At 33.3% G+C, this 17,556-nt stretch overlaps 3 protein-coding genes across 3 annotated transcripts in view; 1 reads left to right on the top strand and 2 right to left on the bottom strand.

The window, feature by feature from the left end:
* Positions 1-9,546, bottom strand: part of LOC106100181 — a 76,183-nt gene extending 66,637 nt beyond the window's left edge. The window contains exon 1 of the mRNA XM_013278941.1: positions 9,039-9,546. Coding sequence (XP_013134395.1) covers positions 9,039-9,246 — 208 coding nt within the window. The 5' untranslated portion in view covers positions 9,247-9,546. The remainder of the gene's footprint in view (positions 1-9,038) is intronic.
* Positions 9,547-10,919: 1,373 nt separating this feature from the next.
* LOC106100116 (THAP domain-containing protein 5-like) lies at positions 10,920-12,725 on the bottom strand. Its single transcript, XM_013278855.1, has 3 exons — positions 12,528-12,725; positions 12,213-12,393; positions 10,920-11,886 (listed from the first exon to the last, which is right to left on the bottom strand). The coding sequence occupies exons 1-3, from the start codon at positions 12,605-12,607 to the stop codon at positions 11,629-11,631; spliced, it is 519 nt and encodes a 172-aa protein (XP_013134309.1). The 5' UTR covers positions 12,608-12,725; the 3' UTR covers positions 10,920-11,628.
* A 1,083-nt stretch (positions 12,726-13,808) lies between these two features.
* On the top strand, positions 13,809-15,523 carry LOC106100086 (odorant receptor 13a-like). The gene is made up of 5 exons (XM_013278822.1): positions 13,809-14,608; positions 14,738-14,834; positions 14,918-15,022; positions 15,248-15,403; positions 15,479-15,523. The coding sequence occupies exons 1-5, from the start codon at positions 13,815-13,817 to the stop codon at positions 15,521-15,523; spliced, it is 1,197 nt and encodes a 398-aa protein (XP_013134276.1). The 5' UTR covers positions 13,809-13,814.
* The last annotated feature ends 2,033 nt before the right edge of the window (positions 15,524-17,556 follow it).

Here is a 17,556-nt window from a genome sequence, read left to right on the forward strand (position 1 = left end):
GATTACTTCAACCTGATATTTTTACATAACATAAATTGAAATTAGAATACGCTGTTCATGTGTCCATATTACCACCAAGGTGACATCCAAGCCGATGGGTCGGAACAAGACGACCAATACAGATATCGACGTAATTGTGATGCGGTTAACCGATACAAGAATTTCCTGGTAACATGACCTTTTTGACATTGACAGCATCAATGTACAATACTATAGGACTTAAAGTGGGCGCACATCTTTGACTAAACTCTCGCACAACTGTTGTGCGATTGTCGATTGTTTCGCAGCCAAATCAATTGTTTACTTGCACAATTAAAAATCGAATAGTGAGCAAATAAGTTTAGCATCATAAATACACGCTAACATCGATGTTTTTAAATCGATGTTGCGATTTATGACCATCACAAAATCGATGTCATACTAATAATCGAAAGCCGCTAGAACAATCGATTGTCATGAGTAAAAGCAACATTAATTATTATTAAAGTAATGAATTCAAATCATATTATTATTTTTAAACGTATTATGTTATAAATATTTTACAAATATGTTCAATAAACATCGACGTAGTAAAAAAATATAACAATAGTTTAAATTATAGAAGCAAGCCTATATTATGTTTGGCAAATCTTGAAAGTCAAAATCTTGTAGAAAGAAAACCTAAGAGTATATGTTAAGAATTTTCAAGTGCTAACATGAACTATATATATTTTCTTTATAACTACATATCTTACATTGTACCGGTAGATTGTAATTTGTCACAGCTATAAACGATTGCATCATTACGTATGAAACATTTCTAAGAATTCTGCCTACACCACGATACAAGACATGATTTTTTCCTTTTTATTAAACCAATATTTTAGATACCTACCATAAAGAGGAATATCAATAAAAAGAGTGGTTTCTTTTTGGTCAATGTTTTACAAGTGACTAATTGTCAGTCAAGAAATATTTTTAAACATGTGACGAAATCCATTTAACATCAGTAAATAATTTTCGTCGCTGAAAACATAACAAATTAAAAGGCCGGCAACACATCTGTAGTTCCTCTATTATTGCGGATGTCCATGGGCGTCGTTAACCTAGGTGTTCTCGCCTATCCTTTGCCCCTTTTACTATAAAAAAATCAAATAATGGATATGTCAATTATTTTATTGTTGATCCGCCATTTTGTTATTAACGTCAAGTTCATCGCCCACAGCGGAGTACAATAAAAAATTAAACGTAAGCGAGGACGGTATGCACGTAGGAGGTATTTGAACGTTCTTACATTCTTGCTTTCCTGTATAAAGAGCTACAAGGTTTCACAAAATACTTTACAAACTTAAAATATAATTAGATAATTAGAATTTAGTTTTACCTAACAACACATCGTAATTAACAGCTTACCTAAAGTTGATCAACTTTTAATAAGTCTTTGGATATATTCGTAGATATTATGATGTAGGCTGCATTACTTTTCCTTCACCGTTAGATCTTTGTATAAATTGGTACATAGCAAGAATCTGGACGATTAGATTACAAGTCGTCCTTGAATCATTAGTCATCGACGCTCAACGTCTTAAAGTTGAACATTTAAAGTTAGTTTTCCAGAACATTTGGTAAATTGTGTCCATCAACAAATATTTGTCTGAACGTTTGCATGTGTGCGAACGTTACCTTAGTGTGACCAACGTTACGTCAAGGCGTTTCGGAATTCGTTTGTTTGCGTCTTCTAACACAACGATTCGTCTTCATACATATTTAATGCGCGTGGCGTTGATCTTCGTCCCTCGAAGATTCATTATAAATTTAATAAAATGTATAAAATATTGAAAAATATGAAATATTTACTCTACATCTAACTACAAAAAAAATGAAATATTTCCAATCAGCTAAGGTAATTTTCTAAAAATTTCCTAGAAAAAGATAAGAAGTGTTCAAATCCCTTTCGAATTTTCTGAGAGGAATTATCGACTTTTCATAATCTAATCCGATATTTAAGAAGAGAGTGATATTATTTCGTCAGATTAATTCATGTTACAGTTCTTGTTATTGTAAATTTTTGATTTGTTAACGCACAAATATATAATAAATGTACAATAAATTAATCCAAGATCAAACAACAACTTCATCATACGTCTCAAATAAATGAAGATATTCAACGTGATTGGTTTTAAATTTTCATTTTTTACAACGTTTGATGAGACAATAACAAATCGCAATCGAAACCAACAACCGGTCCAAGGTCCAAAACAAATTTTAAAATGCGATACATTCTTATTTGTTTACTAGATTTTTTCCGATACAAAATCGAGTCTTATGTGTTACACATGTTTTGAACGATGCTTTGAATCGAGGTTAGAGAAAGGCAACGTTCAGGTTAAGAGAACTCGGTTAAAAATAAAAGCTACATTGTTGGTATGTCCTAAAAATCTAGACTTTACACTTCGACTTGTTATTTTCTGCATGTCTTCTTTTTTATTGCTAGTAATCACTAAGTCTGTTATTTTCATTAACATTGTATTTATTATCTATGAACGTCAATATGTCAATGTCAATTATGGCGCGAAGATGCACATAATTATAATATAGCGACTTTACAATCAGTTATAACAGTTTGCAACAAACAGCAACAAAGCAAGTTATTTTACGATGCATATTATGTCATTTTGAATAATAAAGACGTAATAATTATGAAACAGTTGTATTATCAACTATTATACTCCAGTCTTTACATAAAATGTATTTACTTCGTAGTTCATAATAAAACATTCACAAAAACAATTGAAGGTTTGGTAGAAAAAAAATGTGTCAATGATGTATTGTTTTAGGGCTGTACCAAACCTTTCTCTTTGCTTCAGGGTTGCCTTAAAAGGATATTGCTAAATAACGAAATCCGATTGTAATTGATACAAACACTGAACTAATTGGCAACTTGGTGGTTATGAAGCATGTATTTAAATCCCATGCACGTACGTTACAAAATCTATGACTTTTATTGCTAAAGCCATAAGGAATATTTTCGCAACTGTTCACAGGTATTTAATATTTACGCAACGAATCTTGATTTTTAAAGAGGCGTCCAACGGAACGTAATTTATTAAAAGTCATTGTCAGTGAGACTTATTTCTTTGGTATAAAGTCTAAAATGCAATCTTCTGGTTAAATAAAAATTTAATCATGGCGGATGTTTCTTAGACGCAATATAATTAATGACGGTCTTAATGCAAAACCAAATCTGCAGTGTGTCGAAAATTTACTTCAAGAAATTATAATGTTTAACTACTTTTCCATTCAAATAAAATAAGAGATTACTTTTCTAATCGCAAATGGCCAAAAATGTTTAAATTAAAACACGGCTATTAAGGTAATTAAATAAGTATTTTACTGAAATGATGATCCGACCCTTTTTATTGTTCAGTGTTGTCATGAACTCGATATAACCTTAATTTTTCTTTTGAAAACTGCACAGGTAAAAAATAAGCTGTTGTGTAAATAATAAGTCACTAAAGGTGACTCTCCCACAAACCACAATATTGAATAATGATGAAGTAATAAATAAAAATTTTCCGTGAGAATCAAATTTCCACATCCATTTTATAAAATATCGTTCTTATTAAATGAGCATTTATTTAATTTTATAAAATAATAAACTTAAAATTATTGTTAAATCACGAAAAAAATAGACGAAATTATTTAGGAACTCTACCAATAAATCTTGGACAAACCAAACGCCTAATAATTTTCAATGATTAAAAACAAAACTCATGTGCATGTGAAACATCCGTTGCACATTAACAACAAAAGTCAACAGCTCCATAGAGTCAGAGAAATCGTTCCCACACACATTGTTGGCGGAGGAAACGCCACGCCTATTGTGGAAACGTCTATACAAACATTGTTGATTGAACTTGTTTCTACTGATCAATGTGGATGGTTTTTTATATGAGAAACTGACAGAGGAACCAGTTGCCACCATACTAAGAAAACAAAGAGATCGCTGTCCATAGAAATCTGCGATTGAAGATTCGTTGCCTACCGTTAATCGTCGGAGGAGACGCACTTAAAGATTTGTTTGCTACATTTCTGCTCTAAAGTCAAATCCACTTTATCTTCCCATCCTTTCCGTATAAGAGAAGCGTAGGTAGAAAAAGGACTAAAATGAGGCTTTCGGTATGCACTCATTAGACGAAACGCGGTATTGCTCCCACTTCACGCCTGTCATTGGAGTTGACGCCAATGACGGTGGTGACGTGCATCGAGCAAGCCGGCCCATTCCTGCAATGTTAAAGTAGGCTCTACCACAGTTGAATTTGTAAGCTAGCGCGTACCATTTTCCGACTGCGTCATTACTTTGTTCAGGTGGGATCATGGTCAAGCGCTAGCTTAACAAACATTAAAAAAACTTCCTATCTTCTGTAGAATTGGCGCAACACTAGATTATTCGCATAAACGTCACATCTCAAACTGACAGCTGTCAATGTCTTTAGAAGGATGGATATTTCGCGCGCATTCCTGGCGTAACCACTAGTTCCGAGTGTAAAATTAATATCGCTAGAAACAATTATATTAATTGTTTAAAACTTCTTTTTACTTTAAGTGCAAAAATTTTTGTATGTTTAATTATTTTGTCGAAATTTTACATAGTTGTAATGCTATACACAATTGTAAAATCTTCATTTGCATAACTAATTGTATGAATTTATTATCCATGTAGAGAGAAAGTATCGACATCAAGTAATAAAATAAATATTTACACGTCTGTAGTAAAAGGTTACTCAATGTTATGTCTCGAAGGAATGAATAAAAACTGTGTTTACATTTTAACTCCTGGATAGTCGAAACATCTTACTTAACGTCATTTCATCGCACGTGGCGAGACTGTAAACACATATCTATTCCAATAGAATAAAAGAATCTTCCTTTTATTAGAATCTTGTGGGAAATATAATTAAAAACATGGCCATAAAAATTAAAACGCCGAATTAATCTACAATGGATTTATATTTAGACGAAAACTTGTGCTGACCCTACATCTAGTGAGACACTTTCTGTGCGTCTTCTCTGTTGAGTAAACGTAGGTAACGCAACTGCTAACGGACTCTACGGGCAGCAGCCTTTAAAAGGGCAGGGAAATTAAGAAGATTACAGTAGATAGATAAATGCTTGTGATGAGTCCGTAAACCATACTTTGAATTTATTAAGGCCGTCATAGTGTAACAGACTCTTTAAATCGTAAGAATAATACAAAGTTATAAGAACGATTTTTCGCTTCAATAAAATATAGGGAAACTTCACGTGACAAGTAAATCATATAGAAATAGTTCATATTCCACGTTCGAAGGTTCTATACGATTTATAGTATTTGAAGTGCCATGACATAAATCAACGGCACAATATGTAATTTAACAATGTGTCACTTCATTCCGAGAATAAATTACGTTGTTAAAAGGTGGCCGTAAAATATTCTCACTAATATACAGCGCCTCTATCGGTGCGTTTATTGCAAATAAAGTACTTCATGTAATATGCTTTTGTATTTATTCGTTTTCGTATTAATTATTTCAATACTCTGCTGGTAGATCTCCTTTAACACTGGCAATGATAGCCAGTTCGATACTAATCGTCGGGCCTTTACGTGACCATCGTCTTACGTAACATAGGTTAATTGCACGAGATCTACATATTTCTGCGTCAGCCAGTGACTATATAGCTTTCAACCGTATCGAAAGGAGCTCAAAACGGCCTCCTGGCGATACACATGAAAGTTTAAAATAAATATCTACTTACATTTTTAATAACTATCTACTTATAACATTCAGCAACACAGTTGCGTTATCGACCAAACCAAATTAAAACGACACTCGCAAAACACATGAAACAATAAAGACAAGCGAACGAATTGTGTAACCGCAAGATATCCATATCCAAGGCCGAGAAAACCCATTGTCGGTGTCTGATGCAACTCTCACACGGGACTCGAACTAATCGAAATATTCGGACGTGTGAAGGTATCTTGACAACAGCAACAATACCTGATTAATTGCCTTAGTAAGTCGATTTGATCATCTCCACTTACCATGATGACCGTGAACAGATTGATTGATTGGAATTGCCCAAAAGCATTTTAGATTCTACATTAGATACCAAAAACCTTGCAGTAAGAATGAAGGAGGGAACGTGAGGGCATTTAAAGTATAAAACAATAGAGTACAGATTATAAATTCTCTACTAATAAGCCTGTACTTAACTCCACACCATACGACACCTGATGTGTCTTATTAATTGACTAATAATAGCGTAACAATTAACATTTTCCTCTACAATTTTTGTATTTAATAGACAGATATTAAATTAATTCTTTATGATTTATTTATTTAGTGCATATATTCATTATCTATCATCTTCCTGTCCTTATCCTACTTACATAAAGTCGTCGGTTTTTATTCTCTTGTCACTCATGTCATCTTTCACGCAATCCCTCCATCTCTTCGTAATTTACCTCTACTGGTGTACCACTCTATGTATTTTATTATCTCTAAATATTAGGTTAATAGTCCTTATACTAATAAACAAATTTTCATTCACACTTTTCATAATTTAGAGACTAAAAATGTAACGAGGACTTATATTTATTTCATAGATGATAAGGTTAATTTTTTACTCTAACATCAAAAAAACACCTTTATCAAGAAGGTAATAGAAAGACTGGTTCTAAAATCACGTTTTAAATAACTTTAATCAGAAGCGTTATTTGTGCGCTAATGGGGGGGTCCCTCACTTTACTGTATGATTGATTTTAATCTATACTTCTCTGAGTGCGGCATTTAAAGTGTAGGTGAAACTAAACAAAGAGGTGCAGTGACCCCGTTTGCATTGTGAATTGCCCATTAGATGTGTAGAAGCGTCGCATTGTGCCGGCACGCAGTGCGTGCGCTCAGTTCTTTGTAATGCAAATGTTTTCGCACGCCGCTTTGCGCAACACCAACGGCAACCGAAGCTCGGCTAACCGTTTTCACAACAAACGAATCATATTAATATACACCCGGTTATGTCATGCTAAATGTTACTGTTATGCTGTATTGTGATTTGATGAACGTTGTATTATTGGACTAGTACAGTCTATGAAAGATAAACGAAAGACTAACACTGAAATAAATTTAAATGGAAATAACTTAATTATAATTAAAAAGTTAAAGGAATCATAGTTAAAAAATCTAAATTCCATCAAAGAAGTCATTTAGTTTTGTTACATTCATGAGCCAAGGGAGGGCCAAGAGAGGCGTCGCAAAAAAAGGGAGGGCTAAGGGAAGGCAACTGCCTAATGAATCGAAATATATTAAACAGATATAAATAAGACCATAACATAAGTAGCTCCGCCCTAGACCTAGCAAGGCCTATGATTACATTGGAGAGGATTTTGTTAAGGTAGACTGTAAAATTGTTTATGAACAACGAAGATTTCCCATGACTTAAGACGTATAATTTTGTATAATTTAATAGAACATTGTATGCACTGTGTATTAGTTTTTACTTATTTAAGCAATAATCGTTTGAAAATTCACCACACAGCCTCAATTCTTGTACCGTAAAAGTATTGTATATATTTGCGTAATTTAACATTTCAAGGGTTTTTATATTGTAACGTTTGTTCTGCATCGGATCGGTTACGCATACGCAATCTAAACTAGAATGTAGGTCCTATTTACAACATCTATACCAGTATCTCTTTGAATAACTAATTATCTAGTCTTGTTTGAATTTAACGCAATACTTGGAAAAATACTGGTATGTTTTACCTTTTTGAATAACCAAGGATTAAAAAATGTAATCATCTATTGACAAATCTGTCTATTTTAATACCTTAGATTAAAAATGTTTTTAGGATGACATGGTATTACATTTTTAAGTCAGTATTATGAATTCGTATTTCCTAACTATGACATGATTAAATATTTAACCATATTAGGTAATGTAATAAAATCATCTACGTGGGCGCATAATGTCGATGTTTGTCCAAGAACTGATACAATTTAAATGTTAACGTAAGAATTTAAATAGGATATTCTGTACTCAATTTTAATATTAGCTATTTTATTAAAGATAAAAATATATTGAAATAACAAGTAATCAAAATAACTAAAGAGAACCCAGTCTTCTCACCTATTAGACTTTTATTTCTTATGAAAAAGTTAATTTAAACCAATATCAAACAATCAGTCAATTCTAAGCACATACAGGGGTGGCAAACCACTGTCACGCGTGCCATGAATGGCACATGACATATTCTGGACATATCGATAATCATAAAAATACTCCAAAAAAATTATGAAGAAGGTGCACAATAGAAATAACGTAATCGCAGTCGAAAATATTCGATGGCACATCTAGGACCGCATTTAACATTTCTTTTAAAAAATGGCATCTTGATGCATAAATGTTTGCCATTTGTTTGTTTTTTTTTTATTTATAAAACACGATTAAATGTTCTCCGACTACATAATAGATTCGTATAATAAATGCTTCCACATAAACACCGGATTACATATTGTATTACGATTTTCTTTTCCGATTACGTTTAGATATCCGGCTAATGTTCAGATGTTATTTACAGGTGGCTTCTGTACTAGTTATATTAATATTCATGTCATTTATTTTTATCCTTATAATCATAATATACATACTTACCTCGAACATTATCGAAGGAATTTAATTTTTAATTATGCGATTTTAATCTTTTTAAGCTTGATTTTCACTGTTCGTTGATGTTTAATACATAGAAATTTAAGCAGACCATTTCGACATAATTTAGACATAGAAAGATATGGATTAATTGCGTGAATAAGGATCAAGAAGGGAGTGTTGACTAAGATGACGGATGACAGTTATTGGGAGGACGAAAACCCGGTGTGCCGACCCTACTGGAGTAGGATAAGGTATCAGTAGCTAATTCAGCTGCTATTTAAAACCAATTACAGTAGGTATCACTCGCAGTATGCACCTAGATTCAAGTCCTTACCAGTTATCATAAACAAATGTGTGGTTCACCTTACCTGGTAGAAGAGTGCTCTGTCTATCCCTTCGTTGGTCAGCATCATCAGACCTCGTGCTAATCGGTTCCGACTCCACCGTCACTTCCGAGGAGACAACGTCCTCCGCACACCAGCCATCGCCCACCAATAGAACAGCACAAACACACACCAAAGTGATCCTTAAGAACTCGCGCATCTTATTGAACATCAGTACATTACGGAATGTCATTAATGGCCATTTTTCGATCAAACGATCGATGGTACACACTTGCAATAACAAACAGTCACATTTTCGCTGTATTGCAACTCGTTAGCGCGATTCATTCAATGACACACATCGGAACGCACACAAACAACGAATACACACGTTCACTTTTACACATCGCTTTAAAAAGTGCACATATACTTGTAATTAAGAATTAGATTAATTAAATGCGAGAGGTAACGTAATAGTTTTCGATCGTGTTTGAAATTGGAACGACGTTGACACGTGCATCTGCTGCGACGGCGGTGAAGGTACTGAGACGAGCTAGTGGGAGTTGCCCCCACTAATGCGCAAGCGCAGGCTTCAAATCAATGGACGCAGGTTATATCGAAAGTTATTGGCTGTGGCACAGCTGGTGTTTTTAAAAGAGATAAGCTATCAGTAAGCACCCAGGCAAGCAGTCGCAGTAAATGCCGTTACTTGAATTTATCACGAAAGTTTCTTTCCAATAGGAATATGGTTTGGAAATATGACAGACCGATGTTTTTTTTTGTTTCTCGGCATAAAAACAAATTAGATTTAAATTAAATTCTATTCAAAGCAAAGGTAAACATGTTTGTTTTAGCTATAATGACAATTCATACAGCATCAGATATCTTTTCAACAAGCAACATTATATGTCAACTTTCACAAACATAATACGAGTATGAGAAAGTAAGACTAGATACAATTACTTGATGTATTTGTTTCTAGTTACTCTTAAATAAATCTCTATCGCCTTTCACATTGTTATCATGTTACCTTTCATTCTCTCGGGCATTCTTAATCTTACCACTCACGCCCATAATCACGAGAGGTAAGCAGAGACTACTAACAAACATTCCAGAATACTTTTAATCATTTTCAGAGTTATCCTTCGTTTTAATTGCTTGTAATACAATCTACATTTGAATAAGGGAAAAAACTTAATGTTTTGTGTAGGTTGAAGAACAGCAGTTTAACAGTTCAATCTATGGCATATTGAAATGAATATCTCCGAAATCAATTACGGTTATCTTAAACTTCTTCATTTTAATTTAATGAAATTAGAAATAAATTCAAAAAGCTCTTGATCGGCTTTGGTATTTAAACATTTTTTGGGCGCAGACCCGCGGTTTTATCTGGTGTGAATTATAAATGAGCGTCGGTGGCTCAGTGGTTTGAACACTTGACTTGTAATCTACAGATCTTGGGTTCGAATCCCGCCATGTACAATGTGATTTTTGATTTTTCGAATTTTCATATGTACATAATTTACCCGACGTTTTTACGGTGAAGGAAAACATCGTGATGCAACCTACACATATCGGCGAAGAAATTCGAAGATATGTGTGAAGACAACCAACCCGCACTTGGTCAGCGTGGTTGACTATGGCTTAGTCACCCCTTATTAGGGTAGGCTCCGAGCCCCTCGGTGGGGACGTATAGTGAGCTGGTGATGATGATGAAGATGAATTATAAAAAGATGTAAAATTCCACTCTCTGAATATTAACAGAAAATACGTATTATTAGTAAAATAATTTAAGAAAAAAAAAACTTAAAATTTTTTTTATTTTTAATTTATATTTTAGTTTTTGCAAATAAAACATTTATTTCTAACAATAATTTATTTTTGTTACAAATACAATTGACTATTGATAAAATATGACACACATTATTTTTAGTTCACAACATCAAAAGGTTTAATAAATAAAAATAAAAAAAATACCATTTAAAAAGTATGACTTAATACATTATGATGATAACATTGATTATCTATAAGCAAAATTTCTTGTAGAACATTCTAAAAGTGCAACAGGGTAAATTTTTATACGAATATATTTACAAGTAAACCATATCTGTCAATTATTATGAAGTTAGGGATTGGCAACCTTTTTTATTACTGGCCAGAATTAGTACTGGTTTTAGCACTTCATGCGAGCAACTTTTCTAAGGCAGCCTCTTTCTAAGTACTTTTGGGATATAATATGAGTCTATTATTCACAGACATATGGCATCCATTTATATCTAGTGCCTTAGATGGTCACCCTGGTGGGATTTAACCAAAGTCTATATAACAGTTGTTGGCTGAAATATTTGTTTTAATTGGTTTACACTCAGTTCTGCCTTATTCTTGTAATTTGTCAGATAACAATCCAATGTGTAATACATGATGGAAACATCAGATTTTGTCACTTTACCTGACAGTAATGTCATTTTTAAGCTATTTGAGCCTCTATCGGCCAGTGGTGGGAGAGGCCCTTAGTCTCAAAACATTTGTTTAGATGAGTGATAGTGGAGGACCATAGATTTCCAACCCCTGATCTTCTTGATTGTTAATACATTACAGCATTGGTTTATTAATAATTTAAAAAAAATCCATATACTCAAGTGTGTGAATCACTCAGTTGTTCTTTGTACTGATCATTTCTTATTAGATGTTTTAATAGATATTTCATTTGTGCATATTTCTTCTTAAGTCTCTTTTTCCCCCGCACCATGTGATTCAACTTCCTTTTCCTAAATTCAGCAAGTTCTTCTAGTCTCCGGACTTTACATTTTAATTGTAAAACTTCCTCTGAATCGTTAGAATTTATTACCACTGTTTCAGAATTACATATTGTAGGTTCATAGTCTTGACATGCCTAAAATTAAAATAGAAATATTTAAACTACCAAGGTAAAAGAAAAATATAAACGTTACATTATAATTAACTAGTAAGCAAGTGCACCTCTGCCTTGGTAGTATTGAAGGGTGTTTCCCATTGGGCCAAATGAGCCATCAATTGATGACACAAATGATTTTTTCCTTTTGGGTCGATTAATTTTATGGTTAAAAATCCCCTTGGGTAGATCAATTAATAGGTCATCTGCCAAAGGGGAAACATCCCAGAGGAATCCTTTGAGGGCCCAATAAACCACACATTCTGATATTAATCTGGTGCGTACATTTTAAATAGTTTTTATCTTACTGATATATTAATAGAAGGTACAGCATCTTGCGAAAGTTTCCGTAAACCACTTTCTGTCAAGTAGAAATCCTTAGTGATGAAATGTTCAGAGCATACTGTACTTGATGTAGACGACGACCAGCCTGCCTCCCGATTTACAGCAATCTCCCACTTTCTTTTTCTCACCTTATCCCGCGGAAACCTATAAAAAATGAATTTTCACTAACTACTTAACATTGAAAATGGATAATCCATTATCCATAGGCCAATTTGTTGTATTACTTAGGATTTTTATGTAAAAACCTAATGAAAAAGGGTATTGTACAATATCCTTACCTGTGAAATGTAATTCCGTCCTTATTTTTTGATATTTTCCCTGAACAATTTCTACACCTGATAACGACACAACTCACCATTACTAAAGTTTGTTTTCCGTTAATACAGTTAAATCACTTTTCGTTCAATTTCACACATTTTGAGATTTAAGATTAAAAAAATAACACAAATAGCAAATCAAATACCAATATGACACTATTTTTTTTCAAGTATTTTGACATTTGTCCAATTTGAAGGAAACCTTGCGAAGCTATAGAATCCTGTGGTTTTGCCATTGCGAATGAGGACGTAGTTTGACCTGAAAGTAAATGTTTGATTTTTTTTTTCAAAAATTATCTCGACCGTGGTAGATATCAAGTGGAAAATAGAATGAATTTTAAGTAGTACTTACCAATCGTAATAGGTCTACACGTATAAATTGGTTGTGAGCGTTACTATAAATGAAAGTATAATAATAATAAATGCGAAGTAAAGTACTGCAAGGAATTTTACAAATCTCGTAATTTTAAACAGCTTCCACGTTTTTCTCTCTTTATATCTTTGGCGAGACTTGTTCCTGTGTTTGTTTAGCAGTTTAGCGAAAATACATTCAATGACTTAACTCTTTAAAATTCTATAAATACAAAAATAATATGAGTTCTATACGTTCCATATGAATATTATTATAACCAAAACATAATTACATATTATTTGTCCTCGACTATACTGTGATCGACAACTTTATTACTTTTTTATTTCGGAACACCTCTTCCACCCGACCACCACGCCCATATTTCACCGCCCGTAGCCCGTTTGGACACATCTAAATTATTGGTTTCAAATATCATGCAACACCATTTAAAAAGAAACGCCTTTCGCATTTAGTGATGTCACATAAATTGTTTGATTTATTTTTACATGAAGCTCTTTATCCTCTCTAACAAACAGTACTTACTCTTCTCAATCAATGCTTGTTGCAAATTTTTATTTATTATAGAGATATGTTTGCGTTTTACTCCTGGTCTAAAACTAAGTTCCCTACATTTGTTATTATTACAGTCCCAATAAAAGTAATGTTCGACTTATTAAAATCTATTCAAAATATCTAGACAACCCTATGGTGTTTCGATCTGAACTAGATATCAGAAAATTTAAAAATTAAAGAAAAACATAGTAGTTCATTAAAAATGCAACAAAGTTTCGTGTCACTATCATTTAATATTTCACCAAACGAGGCTATATAAATAACCTGCGAAATACTTTCCCCCTCACTTTAACATTCTCTATATAAAATCAAATATTTACAAAATGATAGCTAAGTTACTAGATAATTTGGAGGATCCTAAGAGACCTCTTTTCGGTCCGAATTATTGGATGTTGAGAAAAATGGGTTTAATACTACCTGATAACAAAATAGGCAAATTCTTGTATATTTTTTTGCATTTTTTTGTCACTTTCTTTGTGTTCACACAGTACTTGGAGCTCCTCGAGATCCGTTCCAACTTGGATCTGGTTCTAACTAATTTGAAGATATCAATGTTGAGTATCGTTTGCGTCGTGAAAGCCAACACTTATGTATTCTGGCAGAGCAATTGGAAGCAGCTCATCGACTATATTTCCGAAGCTGATAAATACGAGAGGAATACCAGAGATCCGATTAAGAAAAGAATTATCGCTCATTACACTAAATATTGTCGTAAAGTAGTTTATTTCTATTGGCTCCTGGTTTGCATGACGGTGATTACTGTGACTAATACACCTTTATTGAAATATTTATCATCATCTAAATACCGTGAAGCTCTGCGTAACGGCACTGAGTCCTTTCCTCACATCTTTAGCTCATGGGTACCATATGATAAATCTACTTCGCCAGGTTACTGGTTCACTATTCTGTACCACGCGTTGATGTGTACTTATGGGGGTGGTATTATGGCGGCTTACGATACCAGTGTGATGGTTATCATGGTTTATTTCGGTGGGAAACTTGATTTACTTCGGGAACGATGTAGACAGATTTTCGGGACCAGCGGTCTCGGTGTGAGTAATCAAGAAGTAGCAGCGACTATTAAGGAACTTCACAGCATTCATGATCTTTTAATGAAGTAAGTTTTAATGATAATGTAGCTAAGATTTCATCTATGAGTTAAAAGCTTTATTAAAAAGTACAAGGATCTAGTAGTTCGTTCGGTAGAATTTAGTCAGTAATTATCATCAAGAAGTATCTGTTTCAGGTATGCGAAGCTGTTTAACTCATTGTTGTCGCCCGTCATGTTCCTCTACGTAGTAATGTGCTCATCTGTGCTGTGTTTTAGCGCTTTTCAACTAACTGTATGTACATTTCAAAACTGAACATCTACTTCATAGTTATAATTATCTCTTGCCTTATTAAGGTTACTTTACTTTCATATTAGACTGCTACGAACACAACACAGAAGCTGCTAATGGCTGAATATTTGATATTCGGTATTATGCAACTTTTTCTGTTTTGCTGGCACAGCAAGGACGTCATCGTAAAGGTAAGTACACAATTGTTCTCCACTGTGACACTGACCCAAGCGCAAAAGGAGAACCATAAATATTTGCACTAAATTAAATTAACATTCCCTCTCAGTCTCATTCAGTCTCTAAACTATTATGCGGTAAAATGTATTTATGAATGTGGAGTTAAAAAAAAATTAGCATGGTTTAAATCCGCAATTTAAGTAGCCACAGTTATTTTACTAGCTTCTTTCCTTTTCTAGAGCGGCAACGTTATGATGGGACCATACGAAAGTGAATGGTGGACGGCGGGACCGCGGCAACGGAAGAACGTAATCCTCCTCGCAGGTCAACTGAGCCGAGTCCATACGTTTACAGCCGGGCCGTTTACAAATCTTACACTTTCGACTTTTCTGACGGTATACTAACTATCCAGCCATTTAAGTAAGACTATCCAAGGAATAAGTAAATGTTTTTACCATTTTGTTTTTCAGATCCTTAAAGGAGCCTATAGTTATTACACATTACTTAGAAAATAAATATATGAATATTCTTCTAATTCAGTAAAATCATCTAAAGAAGTAGAGGTATAATCTAATAGAAGAATGAAGAGTAAACACATTTAAAAAATTCAGTGGTTTTATTTATGCGCCTGTTCTTTTTGCTTAGCAAATCTGATCTTTGGTCGTAAATTAAGCGATCTAAGGCTATAGGAGAGAGCATTACCCGATACATTAAGTTGAAAAACTATGTTAAGGAAAGGAATTAAAAAGAAAAACGGAAAATGCCATGCTCTTATAGCTATATGAAATACAGATGGTGGCAGTGGAGTGAATAGTCTTACGAAGGGGTTCTTCTGTCGTAACAGTTACTATTTATAAATAAATATTCTCGGGATCTTATAAAAAGCAGAGACGACAATGTTTTTATTAAAGCATTTTTTAATCTATTTGTATATAAAATTTATATCTGATACAGAAAAACAGCTCGTACAACAAATATTAATATTAAGAACTTAACATTTAAAAGAATTAATTCAAATAATTACTTAAATTCTAATAGGTTTTCAGAATGTTCGACTTTACCTCAGACTGTTTCCGGGAGGCAATAATGTACAGCCACGATAATGCACGACCCAATAATGCACGGCCCAATAATCCGTGTACAAACAAAGGATTTTAGTACATGAATTATCGGGCCGTGCATTATTGGGCTGTACATTATCGGGCCGTACATTATCGGTACAGGCCAATAATCCGTGTCCCATAAAAAGCATGTACACGAATTATTGGGTCGTGCATTATTGGGCCGTACATTATCGGGCCGTACAAATAATGTACGGCCCGATAATGCACGACCCAATAATTGGAAGCCAATATGGCGGCATGAAACCTGTCAGAATCCCAACAGCCAATCACAACCGTGTAATTCTCTATGATTGTGCTTTGTTTACATCACTTGCCAATGGCTTAATTGGTCGAGTTCGGATTATGACATTGCGCAAATTTTGAATTTCGAAATGTATCAGGGTTCAGACGTTTATTTAATTGCTCTAAAGTAGATTAATGAGACGAAGAATATGATAAGCAATTAAACTGTTAATTATGTTAAATAGCTAACTCGCTATTTCTTCATTTTAATGTATTATTTTTAAAATTCAGATTTTTTTTGGAGCTGGTTATATAGGCTGGTCCGTTGTAGGTTTACCCTTTTTACATCTGTTATATCTCAGTTAGATTAATTATTATTAAGCCATAATGTTAACGTTAACGGATAAGAAAAAAGATCGCGGGAATCATTTTTTTTTTTATTAATTTGTAATTTAATATTCCTCTTCTTTTCCATTTATTTGTCTTCATACGTCGTCATCAGTGTATTTTCAATAAATAAATTAATAACATCTTTCATTATTTCTTTTTGGAGTAGGGTTTTCACTTAGAATAGTACTCTGGTCCTTGTTGATCAGGGACATTATGGCTTTCTTACTAGAAACTTCACAACTGTAAAACAATTTTTCAAATCAGTTCAGATGTTTCTTAGCCTGTACAATGCAAATGAACAAACCAATGAATCTATCTTCTTTATACTATAAATATTTTTATTGAAAGTTTTTATATTGTTTTATTGAAAACCTTTGTCTTACACAAAACCCATTTTCATCTAACCCAACCCAACAACATAGTGGACGTTTGTTAAGAAATGAAAAACAAACTTGACATTAGGTTAAGTTTAAACCATTGTGTAATGTAGTGCTTTGATAACATTTGATTCATGAAAATGTATGAATGAGTCTTATTCAATTCATGATTTGTCTACTATGCTACTAACTACTGATGTATTTTGTTGGAGTTTTTATATGTTTGTATACTGGCAGGCAACACTGTACACACTGAGGATGTTTTTTTTAATATTAGAATAATATATAATTTAAATTATAAAGAATTCTACATTTGATGATATATAGTGAGACTTCATATCTCTACACGGAACAAGTAACATTGTAGGACTAATAGACTTTGTATAAAATATGGTTCAGATATTTTAAATATAATGATGATTAACTAGAAGAAAG

This window comes from Papilio polytes, unplaced genomic scaffold (assembly GCF_000836215.1).
Source record: "Papilio polytes unplaced genomic scaffold, Ppol_1.0 DF824069.1, whole genome shotgun sequence".
NCBI classification, from domain to species: Eukaryota; Metazoa; Arthropoda; class Insecta; order Lepidoptera; family Papilionidae; genus Papilio; species Papilio polytes.

Excerpts from the sequence above, each read along its gene's own strand:
- LOC106100086 (XM_013278822.1), top strand. The coding sequence starts at position 13,815 with ATGATAGCTAAGTTACTAGATAATTTGGAGGATCCTAAGAGACCTCTT. Across the intron at positions 14,609-14,737 it reads ATTCATGATCTTTTAATGAA|GTATGCGAAGCTGTTTAACT; the intron begins GTAAGTTTTAAT and ends TATCTGTTTCAG. Across the intron at positions 14,835-14,917 it reads TTAGCGCTTTTCAACTAACT|ACTGCTACGAACACAACACA; the intron begins GTATGTACATTT and ends CTTTCATATTAG.
- LOC106100116 (XM_013278855.1), bottom strand. The coding sequence starts at position 12,607 with ATGGTGAGTTGTGTCGTTATCAGGTGTAGAAATTGTTCAGGGAAAATA. Across the intron at positions 12,394-12,527 it reads GACGGAATTACATTTCACAG|GTTTCCGCGGGATAAGGTGA; the intron begins GTAAGGATATTG and ends CATTTTTTATAG. Across the intron at positions 11,887-12,212 it reads TACCTTCTATTAATATATCA|GCATGTCAAGACTATGAACC; the intron begins GTAAGATAAAAA and ends TTTTAATTTTAG.